Source organism: Carassius gibelio, chromosome A11 (genome assembly GCF_023724105.1).
Source record: "Carassius gibelio isolate Cgi1373 ecotype wild population from Czech Republic chromosome A11, carGib1.2-hapl.c, whole genome shotgun sequence".
Taxonomy (NCBI): domain Eukaryota; kingdom Metazoa; phylum Chordata; class Actinopteri; order Cypriniformes; family Cyprinidae; genus Carassius; species Carassius gibelio.
The window spans coordinates 1,400,982-1,418,858 of NC_068381.1; the positions used below are offsets into that span (position 1 = coordinate 1,400,982).

At 37.1% G+C, this 17,877-nt stretch overlaps 1 protein-coding gene across 3 annotated transcripts; it reads left to right on the forward strand.

Annotated features, from left to right (window-relative positions):
• Positions 1-14: 14 nt before the first annotated feature.
• Positions 15-17,495, forward strand: LOC128021963 (G protein-coupled receptor 137Ba). Of its 3 annotated transcripts, none has more exons than XM_052609071.1 (9): positions 15-160; positions 1,828-1,941; positions 3,925-4,344; positions 6,535-6,584; positions 6,659-6,881; positions 8,210-8,359; positions 8,430-8,534; positions 14,956-15,077; positions 16,764-17,495. In XM_052609071.1, exons 3-9 carry the CDS (start codon positions 3,955-3,957, stop codon positions 16,864-16,866), a joined length of 1,143 nt encoding a protein of 380 aa, XP_052465031.1. In that variant the 5' UTR covers positions 15-160; positions 1,828-1,941; positions 3,925-3,954; the 3' UTR covers positions 16,867-17,495. The 3 variants fall into 3 exon arrangements, with proteins under 3 accessions (XP_052465031.1, XP_052465029.1, XP_052465030.1); XM_052609069.1 differs by having other exon boundaries at positions 16-160; positions 8,430-8,558; XM_052609070.1 differs by lacking the exons at positions 15-160; positions 1,828-1,941 and having other exon boundaries at positions 3,903-4,344; positions 8,430-8,558.
• The last annotated feature ends 382 nt before the right edge of the window (positions 17,496-17,877 follow it).

The following is a 17,877-nucleotide window of genomic DNA, read 5'->3' on the forward strand; positions in this document are numbered from 1 at the left end:
TAGAAACTCCACATCTGCGTGCGCTCACTGTAACGGGAGAGGCTCGGTGAGTAACGGGGATGAACTCTCGAGGAGACTGTGAGGAGTTCACGAGGAGCCTCGGACATCATTTACATCACTAGAGAAATCTGACCCCTGGAGGACGACGTCACCACAAGAGGTCGGGTCGGGTGGGGGGCTCTTAAGTACCTATAGCTACTAAACTCATTTAAATTACAAGTGTATCGAAATTAGGACTTCACGTCGACAAAAATAAGAACTGTCGCCTTTAACACTACTTTGCTACGAATTTATATTTGTGCACACTATGCGTCAAGTCTAGGAGTCTTTAACGACGGAAACATCAAAGACTCTGTGAGGAATCTGTTACAGTATGTGCTGGGTTTGTTTCAACATTGCTACATATAATAATCGCTCTTATAGTGTTCATCATCTGTTTGATTGCCTGTGTTTAATTAGTTTGGCCGTTCATTTGTATACATTAATTGCCACTACTGCTAAATATATTGTAGAAACGTATAGTTTACTATAAAGTTTGCTTTGCAGTGATTTGTATTGTGTAAAGCGCCGTACAAATAAACTTGAATTGAATCTAAAGCGCCCATACTAAAGTGGTTTAATTAATTATACATATAAGATACATTTTCAAAAGTTTCAGTAAATTTATTTGTGTTAGATAAAATAAACCTAAGTATTTAGTATACAAGTCTTTAACAGCAGAATCAGAGACTATCTGTGAAAACCACTTTGCGACAAAAAACAGTAAAACAATCAAACAAACAAACAAACAAACAACAAAAAAAGTGCTGGGTTTGTTGTAATAGTACCCATAAGTGATTTAATTTTAAATTTAAGTGGCATTTTATATGTTTTAAAAAAGGCATAAATTAAAAAAAAAAGTATGTATTTGAATCTGGCGCTAAAACCGCGTTCTCTGCGTGGTAACCATAGCAACAGCGCTTTTTGTAACAAAAACGTACTTTACATTGACGAAACATAACTACAGTAGTCATGTGTTACTTTACTATGAATTAATATTTTACAATAACATAAAAATGACTGTGTACAGATAAAAAAAATCGGGCTTATTATAAGAATGCTTCGCGACAAAAAAAATCCTACTTTCGTAAAAATATGGGCTAGATTTGTGCAAATATCTTAAGTATCCATACAAAATACGTTTAATTTTACATATAAGTGACATTTTCTATTTTTAAAAAAAGTTTCAGAAAATAATTACAAGCGCGTCAGAGAACGTTTAGCAACAGAGTGCTACACAAACACTTTTTGTAACGAAAATCGTATGCTTCATTGAAAAAAACATAATTACTTTCACTATTTATCTTATTTCACAGCTACATAAAAATACATTTCAGCACTCTCTCTACAAGTCTTTAACAGTTGAATAATCAAAGGCTGCATAAAATAAATCAATTTTATTTTTTTAATTATTATTATTTTTTTTTTGCTGAATTTGACTGGTTTTCTAAAGCATATTTGTGGAAACAAGAAGCTCTGTCCTCCCCAGCGTTAAGAGCCCGGGGCCCTTCAGGGGTCAGTGTACTTCTGAGGGACCTACACTGACACATAATCACTTTACAACCTGAAGTTATTAAGTAACTAATCTCAGTCACAAACACAGATTCTGAGCCTTTTCCACAGTCAGACCGTAATAAATGAATGAAAGCATCCTTATGTGCAGTTTCCATGTGCAATATTCCATATATATTACACAAATGTGATTCAGAGAGTCTTGAAAGTCATTTCTAGTGGACTATTTGATATGATATAGCTCTGCAAAGCTCTGGCGTGTGTTTCTCTGCACAGGTACAATTATGTTTCGCAACCAACACATCTGCAGACAAATGAGAGACGGCAGAGGAATGTCCCGTTTAGTCACTTATTCTGCACAACGACCAGTTTTCAGCAGCTTCGGACGAGGTAAAGGCTTCAATAAGTGCTGCATTCCAGCTGTAACATCTGCAGTTACCAAGAGTTATTGATCTGTTCCAGATCTTCACTGCCAGCAACCTCTCAACAGTCAGGGTTGCCAGGTTTTCAAAACAAAACCCGCAAAATTGATACTCAATACAAGCCCAATTGCATTCCAGGGGTAAAAAAACATGTAAAATACACATTTTTGGCAAGCTTCCCTTGGCTAAATTTGCATTCCAGGAACTAAATGTCACGTATTTGGGTTTGCGGACTTGGCAACCCTGTAATCAAGACAGCAGAAGTTTGTGGTAGCAGAATTTTTCGCGTTTCATTATCGCCCTCTGGTGGCGATGTGTGATATTACTAATCCAATCACAAGACATAACCATGCTAATGGGATAAAAATCCCAAACTATTGTTAACTTGTTACCTCAAACCATAAAATTACTAAATAATATTTGGAATAAGGAAAAAAAGATTTTTATAATTTTCATCATTTCCTAAAAAAAAAAAATACTTCTTTGTTTTGATTTTGATAATGACCGCAGATATAAGCCTGGAGAGTTAAATAAAGAAATGACTTAATTGTCATGAAAATGTCAGCTTAAAACAACTAAAATAAAATAAAATACAAAACAAGGTTCTAAAAAATGCATTAAAAATTTGTTGTGTTTGTTTTGAAATTGAGATAAATTATAAGATTAACATGAAAATAAATTGACAATAAGTATCAGTTACACTCTATTCCTAAAAAGACATAAACCTGAAGAATTTAATGAAGAATTTGCTGAATTGTCATGAAAATGTCACAAAACATCTTAAAATGTAAAAGTAATTAATTAGAATGACATCAAAATAAATTAACAAATAATTTAATTCATTTTAATTAATTTATTATTAGAAAAGTATGCGTTCTATAATTATGTTTATATGTTTAAAAAAATATATATTTTTTTTCATTTTGAGTCGAATTATGAGATTGATGTGACAATAAATTAATACTCAAACAACATTAATTCTATTTTCTATCAAGTTTATCAATTTAAATTTTCTTAAAAATGTTTAAAATATATATATATATTTTTTTTAATTTTGAGATTTATTATTAGATTGATGTGAAAATAAATGAATACCTTTAAAAAACATTCACTCTATTTTATATCAAGTTTATGTATAAATGTATAAATGTGTAATGCTCTTAAAGATTATATAAAAAAAAAAATTTTTTGAAATGAATTATGAGATTGATGTGATAATAAATGAATACTTAATCAACATTAATTCTATTTTCTATCAAGTTTATCAATTTTATTTCTCTTAAAAATATAAAAAATAAAGTTTGATGTGACCATAAATGAATACCTTTAAAAATTAGTAACTCTATTTTATATCAAGTTAATGTATATATTTTTAATGCTCAAAGAATATATTTTAAAAAAATGTTTTAATTTTGAGATGAATTATGAGATTAATGTGACAAATTTATACATTTAAAAACATTAATTCTATTTTATATCAAGTTTATCCATTTTAATTAGCTTAAAAAAATTATATATTTTTTTTATTTTGAGATGAATTATGAGATTGATGTGACAATAAATAAATACTTAAAAAAAAAATCTATTTTCTATCAAATCTATCAAGTTTATAAAAATTCCATTCTCTTAAAAATTTGTACAAATATTTTCTTTAGATGAATTATGAGGTTGATGTGACAATAAATGAATACCTTTATTCACCAAATTTTTATATATACATTTGTAATGCTCTTAAAGAATATTAAAAAAATCACCTATTTCTATTTTGGGGTGATGTAAAAATAGCATCAGTTACGTCCTGCCCCCCCTCCCCCCTCCTCTCTCTCTCCTCACACCCCAGAGCCAATCACATTCTCCGGATCCTGATCACATGCTCCATCCCCTCTGCTCTCTCGCTCTCTCTCCCTCTCTCTCTCCCTCCCCCCCCCCCCCCCTCTCCTCACGACTGCAGGCGTGCGTGTCTGAGGCTGATGGGAAGGTGATGACAGACGCAGACATGGAGCATCCGTCGCAGGGATCGTCCGGAGCGAACGCCTCTCTCTCTCCTCCGACGCTCAGTCCCTCCATCCCTCCGTTCGTCAAGCTGGGCCTGACCCTGGCCTACACCGTCTTCTACTCGCTGCTGTTCTCCTTCATCTACGCTCAGCTGTGGCTGGTGCTGCGCTACAGACACAAGCGCTTCAGCTACCAGACGGCGTTCCTGTTCCTGTGTCTGCTGTGGGCGGCTCTGCGTGCGCTGCTCTTCTCCTTCTACTTCAGAGACTGTGTGACGGCCAACGCTCTCGGACCCTTCTCCTTCTGGCTGCTCTACTGCTTCCCCGTCTGCCTGCAGTTCTTCACCCTCAGCCTCATGAACCTCTACTGCGCTCAGGTGACCACACACAAATTAAATATATATTTTGAGCCAATATTACAATGCCTAAAGATATCCTGTATAATATGCATTGATTTCTATTCTAATAAACACTGCACAAAATGATATAGAATACTTCATTGTGACCAAAGGGTTGTAAAATCAATGACACAAATATTGAATTGTTTATAATTATAGGTAATCAATTAAATTAAGTCATAATTATATTAATTAAAATTATTAAAAAAAAAAAAAAAAGAAAAAAGATCTGAATATTATGATAACCAACAGGTTTATACAAAAATAATAAAGTAAACATTAAATTAGTAATTTTTTTTTAATTGAGTTAAATAATTTTGAAATGAAATAAAATGCTATTTTAATTACTGTATGTTGTAAATAATTTAAAATAATTATTTTAAAATAGATTATTGTGCTTGAATAGTTGATGAAAAGCTCATAATAATAACATAATAAAAATGTAAAATCAACATTAAATCGTAAAATGCTAAAATAAACAATATAATTATAAAATAAAACATAAATAAATGAATCATCTTTACATAAAATGAAAATAAAACACTAAAACTAAAATAATAAAAAAATTAAAAAATTAAAAAATACACACAAATTTAAATTTGAGTAGAATTCTAATTAAACATTACACAGTATCCAATAGAAGAAAAATAAATACATTTAAGTAAACTTTAGTGCCCCCAAAAGGTTGATGAATAGCTTATAATTAGTAACATAATAAAAACATCTTAAAAAATAATAGTTAAAAAATAAAAGTAAAAAAAAAACAAAACAAAAAAAACAATTATATCATAGTGTATATCCTTTTAAACTAAATAATTAAATCATGAAAATGTAAAATGAAAAGAAATAATAATAATAAAAAAACAACAAAAAAAAAAAAATTATATAGAATGCCAAATGGGCGATTCTTAATAGGATACAATAAAAATAAAGGAACTATTTATTTGAAAATAGCTACAGCTATTAATCTGATTCCCTTGAAGTGTCCACTAGTAAGACGTTATTCCTGTATCACTTGAATAGAGTTCTAATAGACATTACACATCAAATAATTAAACTCCTGCATTTCACTGGTATGGTTTAGTCTGTCTAGCAATAGATTTAGGGAACATGAAAGCTGTGTCTTCAGCTCGTGTTCAAACACGTGTGGCCTACATTGAGACTGGATCTGCGTCATGTTCGATGACGAGTGTGCAGTGAATCCAGCGAAGACTGAGTCTAATATCAGCTTCAGAGTCTCTGATCATTACTAACTCCGGAGAGACTCCTTCATCAGTCACTCACGATGAGGATGAGGATGATGAAGAACCACAGCCAATGTGCTCCTCTCACCTCCTTAAATATGAGATATTTCCATCACTTTTTAATCTTCTAAATACAAAAAAAAAAGGTGAAAAATGCATAAAATGTTTTTACAATCCTAAATAATAAAAATATGTTTAATATAATATAAACACAAATATTATTAAAAACACATATATTTTTTTAAAACATATAAAATGAATTTGATAACCAACATGATATCATAACAAAAGTAAAATGAATACAAAAAATAAAAACATAAAAAAGAAATTAAAACAAAACATAAAAAACATTTATTTAAATTAAAATAAATAATTGTAAAATTAAAATAGAACATTAAAAATTTATATTTATACAAATTTATATTTTTTTTTTAGTAATTGAAAATGAAATATTAGAAAATGAATAAATTCTTAAAATGTAAAATTAGAACAAATAAGTATAACTAAAATAAGTGAATAAATATTAAATATTTAATGTTTACTTGCATGCCATCAAAATGTATTTTTAAATATTATATATAAAATACAATTATTTAAATATTATATATATATGTATTTATACATACATTTTTTGTGTATTATTATTTTTTGTTAAAATGATTCATTCATTCATGTTCTTTATTTTGATTGTTTTTATCTCAGAATCATGTTGTTTATTTTGCAATTTTATGATTTAATGTGATTTTGCATTTTTTTATGTTATTATTAGCTTTGCATCAACTATTTAAACACAATAAAATATTAGTAAATTATTAAAACGATTTTTACAATATAATTAAAACATTCTTTTGATTTGATTTGAAATGTATGTATTGGTCTCTAATGAGTCGGTGATAATGACGGGGAGCGGTGTTTGTTTCGGCAGGTTTTCTTCAAGGCCAAGTCGAAGTTCTCTCCTCAGCTGCTGAAGTATAAGTGCGTGTTTAAGCTGATATTTGAGCGTCTGTGTGTGAAGCTGCTCGTGTGCTGATGTTCTGCTGCGTCCGCAGGCTTCCTCTCTATCTGCTGTTCTTCAGCGTGAGTCTGCTGTTTCTTCTGGTCAATCTGACCTGTGCTCTTCTGGTGAAGACCAGCCTCGCTGAGGTCAAGAGCGTCGTTCTGGTGCGTGTGGCCATCAACGACTCGCTCTTCGTCCTCTGCGCCGTCTCACTCGCCGTCTGTCTCTACAAGATCGCCAAGATGTCGCTCGCCAGCATCTACCTGGAGACCAAGGTGACAAACACACCTCAGATCTGATCTGTCTTCATTCACACAACATTAGAGTTCCCCAAACTGGATGGATGAAAAGCTAAGTCACAAAAGTATCAAATTAAAACACACAATTGTATTTAATAATAATAATAATAATAATAATAATAATAATTTCAACAGTTTTATATTAATAATAATAAAAAATTAATCATGAAAATGTAAAATTAAAACAAATAATTATTTAATAATAATAGTAATACAATAGTAAATGTAATGTTTAATTATTATAATTTTTAAACAAAAATAAAATGCAAAAATACATAGTAAAAAAGTACAAAATATATATTGTTTGTATTTATAATAATAATAATAATAATGTTAAAAATAACCAAAACGAAAATTTACAATAAATTAAAAACACTTAAAAAAATTAAATCATGATAAAAGTATAAATTTAATAACAATACAACAGTAATAATTTTATTTTATATTTTTAAACCAATAAAAATTAAACACTTAAAAAAAATTAAAACAATTATAAAAGTTTAACATTTAAAGAATTTGAAACATACAAAACATTTCAATTGATTCAAATAAATTAAAACGATTTAATTTAAATGTAAAACCAAATTCAATGGTTGTATTTGATAATAATAATAATATCATAGTAATAATTTAGTTATAATAATTTTAATAAAAAAAAAAACAGATACAAAAATGTAAATATTACATTTAAATAATTAAAAAACAAAACATCAATTTATGAAATTAAAAAAGAAGTTCAGTAAAGTCATAAAAAACTTAAAATTGTGAATAACAATAAAAATATAAAATCTACATACCGTTTTTTTTGGACTATAAGTCGCATTTATTAAGAACCAGGAACCAAAAGAAAACATTACCGTCTCCAGCCACGAGAGGGCGCTCTATGCTGCTCAGTGCTTCAGTTGTATGCTACAGGAACACTGAGCAGTATAGAGCGCCCTCTCGTGGCTGGAGACGGTAATGTTTTCTTTTGGTTCATGTCAAATTATGGTAATAAAATGTAAAATGAATAAATAATTAAATTAATTATTAATTTAAAATCACAATAAAATCTAAAATGTAATATATATATATATATATATATATATATATATATATATATATATATATATATATATATATATATATATATATATATATTTTATTATTAAAATGTTAAGAAATATTTTATTTGTTTAATTGCATTTCATGTTGCCTTTAATGGTCATCAGAAACCCGTGAACACACAAATGTTGTTCAATTTTAACGTGATATCTCAAGTTAATGTAATAAATGCATATAGGTTGTTTGTGGATGTTTGTCAGGGCACGTCTGTGTGTCAGGTGACTCTGATCGGGCTGATGGTGATCCTGCTGTACGCCTCGCGAGCTTGTTATAATCTGGTGGTTCTGGCTCTGAGCGACATCGAGAGCATCGACTCGTTCGATTACGACTGGTATAACGTGTCGGATCAGGTGAGCCTCACACTCCTCTTCTTCTCCTGAGGCCCTGGTGAAGAGCAGAACTAATGCTGTTTCTGTGCAGGCGGATCTGCGCTCCAGTCTGGGAGACGCCGGTTACATCGTGTTCGGTGTGATTCTGTTCGTCTGGGAGCTGCTGCCCACGTCTCTCGTCGTCTTCTTTTTCCGGGTGCGGAAGCCGGCCCAGGACCGGGTGAGCCAGAGCGGATGAGAGGAGTGTTTACTGTATGAAGAGCACGTGTTCCTCAGCTCAGCTCACTGGAGATGTGTGTTTACTAGGGGTGAAACGATTCACTCGTTTTCTCGATGCATCGATTACAAACTCTGTCGATTCATATGCATCGATCTTGAAACATGATTTTTGAATCGTGAATCGCCGATCTTGGAAAGCAATCGATTCAAAATGCTAAGAATCGAATGAATCGCGATTTCTATCGCGATTCAATGCTTTCAAAATGTATACACATTAAATTACCACACGCACGAATTAATGGAGACCTTGAAGAGTGTTTGTGAATCGTGCCTCTTATCTGTCCTTCACGCGCTCCACTGTTTACTGCGAGACTGTTACAGGATTGCGCTCGCGCTCCGTTCGTCTCTGACGCAGCTGACGAGTGATCTATAGGACTCGTGTCCAGTAATGCTAACGTGAAGTAGTTTTACTTTTCTGTAGTTTGTCAATGGCTCTCTGCATCTTTTCTAATCATTCGCTGATGGAGAGGAAAAGTTACATAGAGATGAAGACGTTTTCACACTGAAAGAGAAGCGATCTCGCTCTCATAGACGTGCCAGGCTATATCTGCAGCTAAACTGACTAAAAGCAGAATGAACTGATGAAAAAAAATAAAAAAATAAAAAATTATGAATGATGCAGTGCTAATTGACATTTATTACAGTACTGAAACTATAAAGTATATTTTCTACCTTATTCTGTGCAGAAAATTTAAATAATTGCTAATTGAATGTAGCCTACTATATAAAACAACCATAAAATTGCCATTACGAAAAAAATATCGATTACAAATGATTGATTATTGTCCAGCAGTGTATTTGATTTATTACAGCTAATTAAAAGTAGTTAAAGAAGATAATTCCTTGTAAAAAAAATAAAATAATAATAATAATAATAATTATTATTATTATTATATAGGCTACATACATAAAATGATTGTATTTGACATTTCTGTCACTTCTGAAATTATGGCTACGCCCCTGGTGTGACAAAATGTTAGCTTATACATAAAATTATTTAAGCTCTTTTTTAAAAACTTGGCTTACATACATTTTTACGTATGCCATGTCGCATCATTAAACTAGCATTTAACAATGGACAAAAGGTTTTTTTTTCTAACCTATGTTTCTCCAACCATAAATGCTACTGTAATTTTCCCCCTGACTAAACATTTAAAGAATTTAGTAGAAGCATTTAAATAATCCCGTGAATGCACTTAATGATTACAGAATCGAATCGTTCTAAATTAGCAAAAATCGTTCTTGAATCGAATCGAAAACCTATGAATCGTAATCGAATCGCTGCCTTGCCAAAGATTCACAGCCCTAGTGTTTACTGTATGAAGAGCACATGTTCCTCAGCTCAGCTCACTGGAGATGTGTGTTTGCTGTATGAAGAGCACGTGTTCCTCAGCTCAGCTCACTGGAGATGTGTGTTTGCTGTATGAAGAGCACATGTTCCTCAGCTCAGCTCACTGGAGATGTGTGTTTACTGTATGAAGAGCACGTGTTCCTCACTGGAGATGTGTGTTTACTGTATGAAGAGCACGTGTTCCTCACTGGAGATGTGTGTTTGCTGTATGAAGAGCACGGGTTCCTCAGCTCAGCTCACTGGAGATGTGTGTTTGCTGTATGAAGAGCACGTGTTCCTCACTGGAGATGTGTGTTTGCTGTATGAAGAGCACATGTTCCTCAGCTCAGCTCACTGGAGATGTGTGTTTGCTGTATGAAGAGCACGTGTTCCTCAGCTCAGCTCACTGGAGATGTGTGTTTACTGTATGAAGAGCACGTGTTCCTCAGCTCAGCTCACTGGAGATGTGTGTTTACTGTTTGAAGAGCTTGTGTTCCTCACTGGAGATGTGTGTTTACTGTATGAAGAGCATGTGTTCCTCACTGGAGATGTGTGTTTGCTGTTTGAAGAGCTTGTGTTCCTCACTGGAGATGTGTGTTTACTGTATGAAGAGCACGTGTTCCTCACTGGAGATGTGTGTTTACTGTATGAAGAGCACGTGTTCCTCAGCTCAGCTCACTGGAGATGTGTGTTTGCTGTATGAAGAGCACATGTTCCTCACTGGAGATGTGTGTTTGCTGTATGAAGAGCACGTGTTCCTCACTGGAGATGTGTGTTTGCTGTATGAAGAGCACGTGTTCCTCTCTGGAGATGTGTGTTTGCTGTATGAAGAGCACGTGTTCCTCAGCTCAGCTCACTGAAGATGTCTGTTTGCTGTTTGAAGAGCACATGTTCCTCAGCTCAGCTCACTGGAGATGTGTGTTTACTGTATGAAGAGCACGTGTTCCTCAGCTCAGCTCACTGGAGATGTGTGTTTGCTGTTTGAAGAGCACATGTTCCTCAGCTCAGCTCACTGGAGATGTGTGTTTACTGTATGAAGAGCACGTGTTCCTCAGCTCAGCTCACTGGAGATGTGTGTTTACTGTATGAAGAGCACATGTTCCTCAGCTCAGCTCACTGGAGATGTGTGTTTGCTGTATGAAGAGCACGTGTTCCTCACTGGAGAGGTGTGTTTGCTGTATGAAGAGCACATGTTCCTCAGCTCGGATCACTGGAGATGTGTGTTTGCTGTATGAAGAGCACGTGTTCCTCAGCTCAGCGCACTGGAGATGTGTGTTTGCTGTATGAAGAGCACGTGTTCCTCAGCTCAGCTCACTGGAGATGTGTGTTTGCTGTATGAAGAGCACATGTTCCTCAGCTCAGCTCACTGGAGATGTGTGTTTACTGTATGAAGAGCACGTGTTCCTCACTGGAGATGTGTGTTTACTGTATGAAGAGCACGTGTTCCTCACTGGAGATGTGTGTTTGCTGTATGAAGAGCACGGGTTCCTCAGCTCAGCTCACTGGAGATGTGTGTTTGCTGTATGAAGAGCACGTGTTCCTCACTGGAGATGTGTGTTTGCTGTATGAAGAGCACATGTTCCTCAGCTCAGCTCACTGGAGATGTGTGTTTGCTGTATGAAGAGCACGTGTTCCTCAGCTCAGCTCACTGGAGATGTGTGTTTACTGTATGAAGAGCACGTGTTCCTCAGCTCAGCTCACTGGAGATGTGTGTTTACTGTTTGAAGAGCTTGTGTTCCTCACTGGAGATGTGTGTTTACTGTATGAAGAGCATGTGTTCCTCACTGGAGATGTGTGTTTGCTGTTTGAAGAGCTTGTGTTCCTCACTGGAGATGTGTGTTTACTGTATGAAGAGCACGTGTTCCTCACTGGAGATGTGTGTTTACTGTATGAAGAGCACGTGTTCCTCAGCTCAGCTCACTGGAGATGTGTGTTTGCTGTATGAAGAGCACATGTTCCTCACTGGAGATGTGTGTTTGCTGTATGAAGAGCACGTGTTCCTCACTGGAGATGTGTGTTTGCTGTATGAAGAGCACGTGTTCCTCTCTGGAGATGTGTGTTTGCTGTATGAAGAGCACGTGTTCCTCAGCTCAGCTCACTGAAGATGTCTGTTTGCTGTTTGAAGAGCACATGTTCCTCAGCTCAGCTCACTGGAGATGTGTGTTTACTGTATGAAGAGCACGTGTTCCTCAGCTCAGCTCACTGGAGATGTGTGTTTGCTGTTTGAAGAGCACATGTTCCTCAGCTCAGCTCACTGGAGATGTGTGTTTACTGTATGAAGAGCACGTGTTCCTCAGCTCAGCTCACTGGAGATGTGTGTTTACTGTATGAAGAGCACATGTTCCTCAGCTCAGCTCACTGGAGATGTGTGTTTGCTGTATGAAGAGCACGTGTTCCTCACTGGAGAGGTGTGTTTGCTGTATGAAGAGCACATGTTCCTCAGCTCGGATCACTGGAGATGTGTGTTTGCTGTATGAAGAGCACGTGTTCCTCAGCTCAGCGCACTGGAGATGTGTGTTTGCTGTATGAAGAGCACGTGTTCCTCAGCTAAGCTCACTGGAGATGTGTGTTTACTGTATGAAGAGCACGTGTTCCTCACTGGAGAGGTGTGTTTGCTGTATGAAGAGCACGTGTTCCTCACTGGAGAGGTGTGTTTGCTGTATGAAGAGCACATGTTCCTCAGCTCAGCTCAATGGAGATGTGTGTTTACTGTATGAAGAGCAAGTGTTCCTCAGCTCAGCTCACTGGAGATGTGTGTTTGCTGTTTGAAGAGCACATGTTCCTCAGCTCAGCTCACTGGAGATGTGTGTTTACTGTATGAAGAGCACATGTTCCTCAGCTCAGCTCACTGGAGATGTGTGTTTACTGTATGAAGAGCACATGTTCCTCAGCTCAGCTCACTGGAGATGTGTGTTTACTGTATGAAGAGCACATGTTCCTCAGCTCAGCTCACTGGAGATGTGTGTTTACTGTATGAAGAGCACGTGTTCCTCAGCTCAGCTCACTGGAGATGTGTGTTTGCTGTATGAAGAGCACGTGTTCCTCAGCTAAGCTCACTGGAGATGTGTGTTTACTGTATGAAGAGCACGTGTTCCTCACTGGAGATGTGTGTTTGCTGTATGAAGAGCACGTGTTCCTCACTGGAGATGTGTGTTTGCTGTATGAAGAGCACATGTTCCTCAGCTCAGCTCACTGGAGATGTGTGTTTACTGTATGAAGAGCACGTGTTCCTCACTGGAGATGTGTGTTTGCTGTATGAAGAGCACGTGTTCCTCACTGGAGATGTGTGTTTGCTGTATGAAGAGCACGTGTTCCTCACTGGAGATGTGTGTTTGCTGTATGAAGAGCACATGTTCCTCAGCTCAGCTCACTGGAGATGTGTGTTTACTGTATGAAGAGCACGTGTTCCTCACTGGAGATGTGTGTTTGCTGTATGAAAAGCACGTGTTCCTCAGCTCAGCTCACTGGAGATGTGTGTTTGCTGTTTGAAGAGCTTGTGTTCCTCACTGGAGATGTGTGTTTGCTGTATGAAGAGCACGTGTTCCTCACTGGAGATGTGTGTTTGCTGTATGAAGAACACGTGTTCCTCACTGGAGATGTGTGTTTGCTGTATGAAGAGCACGTGTTCCTCACTGGAGATGTGTGTTTGCTGTATGAAGAACACGTGTTCCTCACTGGAGATGTGTGTTTGCTGTATGAAGAGCACGTGTTCCTCACTGGAGAGGTGTGTTTGCTGTATGAAAAGCACGTGTTCCTCAGCTCAGCTCACTGGAGATGTGTGTTTACTGTATGAAGAGCACGTGTTCCTCAGCTCAGCTCACTGGAGATGTGTGTTTGCTGTTTGAAGAGCTTGTGTTCCTCACTGGAGATGTGTGTTTGCTGTATGAAGAGCACGTGTTCCTCACTGGAGATGTGTGTTTGCTTTTTGAAGAGCTTGTGTTCCTCACTGGAGATGTGTGTTTGCTGTATGAAGAACACGTGTTCCTCACTGGAGATGTGTGTTTGCTGTATGAAGAGCACGTGTTCCTCACTGGAGATGTGTGTTTGCTGTATGAAGAACACGTGTTCCTCACTGGAGATGTGTGTTTGCTGTATGAAAAGCACGTGTTCCTCAGCTCAGCTCACTGGAGATGTGTGTTTGCTGTTTGAAGAGCTTGTGTTCCTCACTGGAGATGTGTGTTTGCTGTATGAAGAGCTTGTGTTCCTCAGCTCAGCTCACTGGAGATGTGTGTTTCCTGTATGAAGAGCACGTGTTCCTCACTGGAGATGTGTGTTTGCTGTATGAAGAGCACGTGTTCCTCACTGGAGATGTGTGTTTGCTGTATGAAGAGCACATGTTCCTCAGCTCGGATCACTGGAGATGTGTGTTTGCTGTATGAAAAGCACGTGTTCCTCAGCTCGGATCACTGGAGATGTCTGTTTGCTGTATGAAGAACACGTGTTCCTCACTGGAGATGTGTGTTTGCTGTATGAAGAGCACGTGTTCCTCACTGGAGATGTGTGTTTGCTGTATGAAGAGCACATGTTCCTCAGCTCGGATCACTGGAGATGTCTGTTTGCTGTATGAAGAACACGTGTTCCTCAGCTCGGCTCACTGGAGATGTGTGTTTGCTGTATGAAGAGCTTGTGTTCCTCAGCTCAGCTCACTGGAGATGTGTGTTTGCTGTATGAAGAGCACGTGTTCCTCACTGGAGATGTGTGTTTGCTGTATGAAGAGCACGTGTTCCTCACTGGAGATGTGTGTTTGCTGTTTGAAGAGCTTGTGTTCCTCACTGGAGATGTGTGTTTGCTGTATGAAGAGCACATGTTCCTCAGCTCGGATCACTGGAGATGTGTGTTTGCTGTATGAAAAGCATGTGTTCCTCAGCTCAGCTCACTGGAGATGTGTGTTTTCTGTATGAAGAGCACGTGTTCCTCAGCTCAGCTCACTGGAGATGTGTGTTTGCTGTATGAAAAGCACGTGTTCCTCAGCTCAGCTCACTGGAGATGTGTGTTTGCTGTTTTCTAGAGCGGTTCTGTGATTCCCAGCCATGTCTTTTCCAATCGGCCGTACTTCTTCGACAATCCCAGACGCTACGATAGCGACGATGATTTAGCCTGGACTTCCCATCCGGTGACCGCCTCGACCAGGTAGACCCCGCGGCTGCTGTGTGTGTGTCTGTGTGTGTGTGTGAGAGAGAGTGTGTGTGTGTTTGTGTGTGAGAGAGAGTGTGTGTGAGTGTGTGTGTGTGAGTGTGTGCGAGAGTGTGTGTGAGTGTGTGTGTGAAAGAGTACTGGAGGGGAAAAAATTAATGTACCATGTATTTTTGCTTAATAATGTTATTGTGCACATTTTACCTCACCAAACATTTCAAATGTGCGATCATATTAAGACGTTTGTCTGTGAAATCTGCGAGATCTCTCATGCGCGGCGCAGAGGCTGTCTGTCAGTTACACACACACACACACACACACACACACACACACACACACACAAGAACGAGCGCACCGCACACACACATATAAGGAGCGGTTCACATATCGCGTCTTTTGCGCTCTCAAGTTTGTTATTTCAAATGTAGGCGCGCGGTATGCACGCTCAAAATGGAAGCAACGCAGTCACAATGCGCACGCGGTGCGACGAGCTCGTTTTTTCCAGGCGCGTCCGCACAGCATCGAGTTAAAAACATCTCAACTTTTCAGAATGCCCCAAGCGTACCGCAGGTCATGTAACTTCCTCACCTTTTCCGTAACAACGTTGAAAGCTCAGCCAAGATGAAGGAACAGCTGATAGCTGTATGTGGATTTTTAAAGTAATTTAGTAGCAGAGCTACTGCAAGCAGTTTTTAGTGCTGCAAATCCATTTATCTATTGCTGAAATTTCCGCGTCTTCATGGAGAGAGCAGGTCATGGTTGCTTAGCAATGGCAGACTCCTCAGGAGCGCAAGTGCCGAAGGCTTTCGCGGAAAAAAATCAGAAAGCGTTTCCCACGTGTTTTTAGACGCGATATGTGAACGGGCCCTTACAGTATGAAAACTCCTGCTTAATACAAAGAGTGATGATGGCAGAGACAGCAAAACGTTCCGAAGTGTGGTTATACTTCACTAGAGTTGATGCAGATAATGCTGGTCGTCATAAGTGCAACAAATTTTTTCATGTAAGGGCGGAAACACAAGCAATCTGTCAAAGCATCTTTCAAAAGTGCATTATGTGCGGACAGAGAAATGCAAACCTTTAGACTGCCTAACACAACACACAGTAACACAACACAAGTACCGATAAGAATCCCGTTAAAGTACCGGACCGTTAAGCAGTATCGGAAAGAGTAGTAATACCGTTAAAACCTTAACGATACCCAGCCCTAGTGTGTGTGTGTGTGCGTGTGTGTGTGTGTGGGTGTGTGTGTGTGAGTGTGTTAGTGTATGACTACAAACACTGAGAACACAAAACATCAGTACAAGAGGAACTTACAATAGAAATATTGCCTCACAAACTAAATCAAATCAAGTACAAGTACTAAAATGACTAAAACTGAAATAAAATGAATGAAAAAGCTAGAAATAAAATAACAAATTGAAAAGTAAATTAAACTTATAAATAAACTAAAATTTACTAAAATAAAAAATTAGAACTAAAACTCGACTAAAGAGATATATATGTGAAAAACGAATTAAGAAAGTAAATTAATGTTAATAAATAGAATAAAATGACCAAAACTGAAATAAAAATTAACCAAAGAGATAGAAATATAAAAAATTAATTAAAAAGTAAATGCGTGTTATTGTCTGAGTCTGAGAGATTATTGTAATATGAGCTGATTCAGATGTTTGTGTTCAGTTTGTCGACGGATGGCTTCGACTGGAGCAGCAGCAGCTTCCTGGTCCATCTGGGAGGAGATGAGCCGCGGTCGTCATCGGCAACCGTGGGACTCAACCGCTAACGATGCTACAGCGATACAGCTCAGCACTTTAAACACACACACAGACACACACACACACACTTACACTAATGGACACGATGCTCTGTAAGTGTGAGTCACCATGGCAACTGAGTCCAGAGCAGTGCTCATCGTCATGGCGACCGCGGTCAGAGTGATGAAGCTTCTAAACGAGGCTGTGTTCAGAATGACACACAAGATATTTCACAATATTTCTACTTTACGTTTTAATTTGTGTTCCACTGCACGCTGCACAACAGAGCAAACACACTCTTGCAAATCCTGGAGTTTGATCTAAACTAAAAAGTGCAGCAGAGTTTGTTAGATCACCTTCTGAACACAGACTTGTGCTGAGCGTCTGTTTAGATTCACAACATGATCACATCTCCATTGTGATTCCAGTAGTTCCAATCAGAATTATGAAATAATGTGTAAGGCATGCATTTCTGTTATTTCATGTGTTTCTCTTTAGCTGTTGTAAGTTGTCCACTAAGGGTGAAATGACACAATATCTTTATATTTATGATAATAACACTGTAAATACACTGATCATGTGATTCTCATTTGTTGATTTGTGATGAGGATGATGTTCATCACCTTCCACAAAAATAAATAATCTGCTGTTCAAATAAGACTAATGTGCTTCTTACAAACGAAGACAAGAACAAATGAGAAACATCTGGAAAAAGAAAAAAATCATAAAAAGTACATTGGAATTTAAGTGTTAAAAAAGCAAAATAAAAATGATTTAACAAAAATGTTTGAGATGTGTTTACACACACACACACACACACACACACACACAGAGCTGCTCTTCATCTCTGCTTCCAATTAAAAGATTCCTCCAGAATTAGTAGATCGTGAAAAAGGCAGAAAAATGAATCTCAGACTGAGCTTGGGTTCGAATCAATCGTGGGTTGTGTTTCTGAAAAAACTAAGATATTTATAAATATATATAGATATAAACACTGATCAGACGTGATGCATCAGAGTTATTCATAGAAACAGAGACAT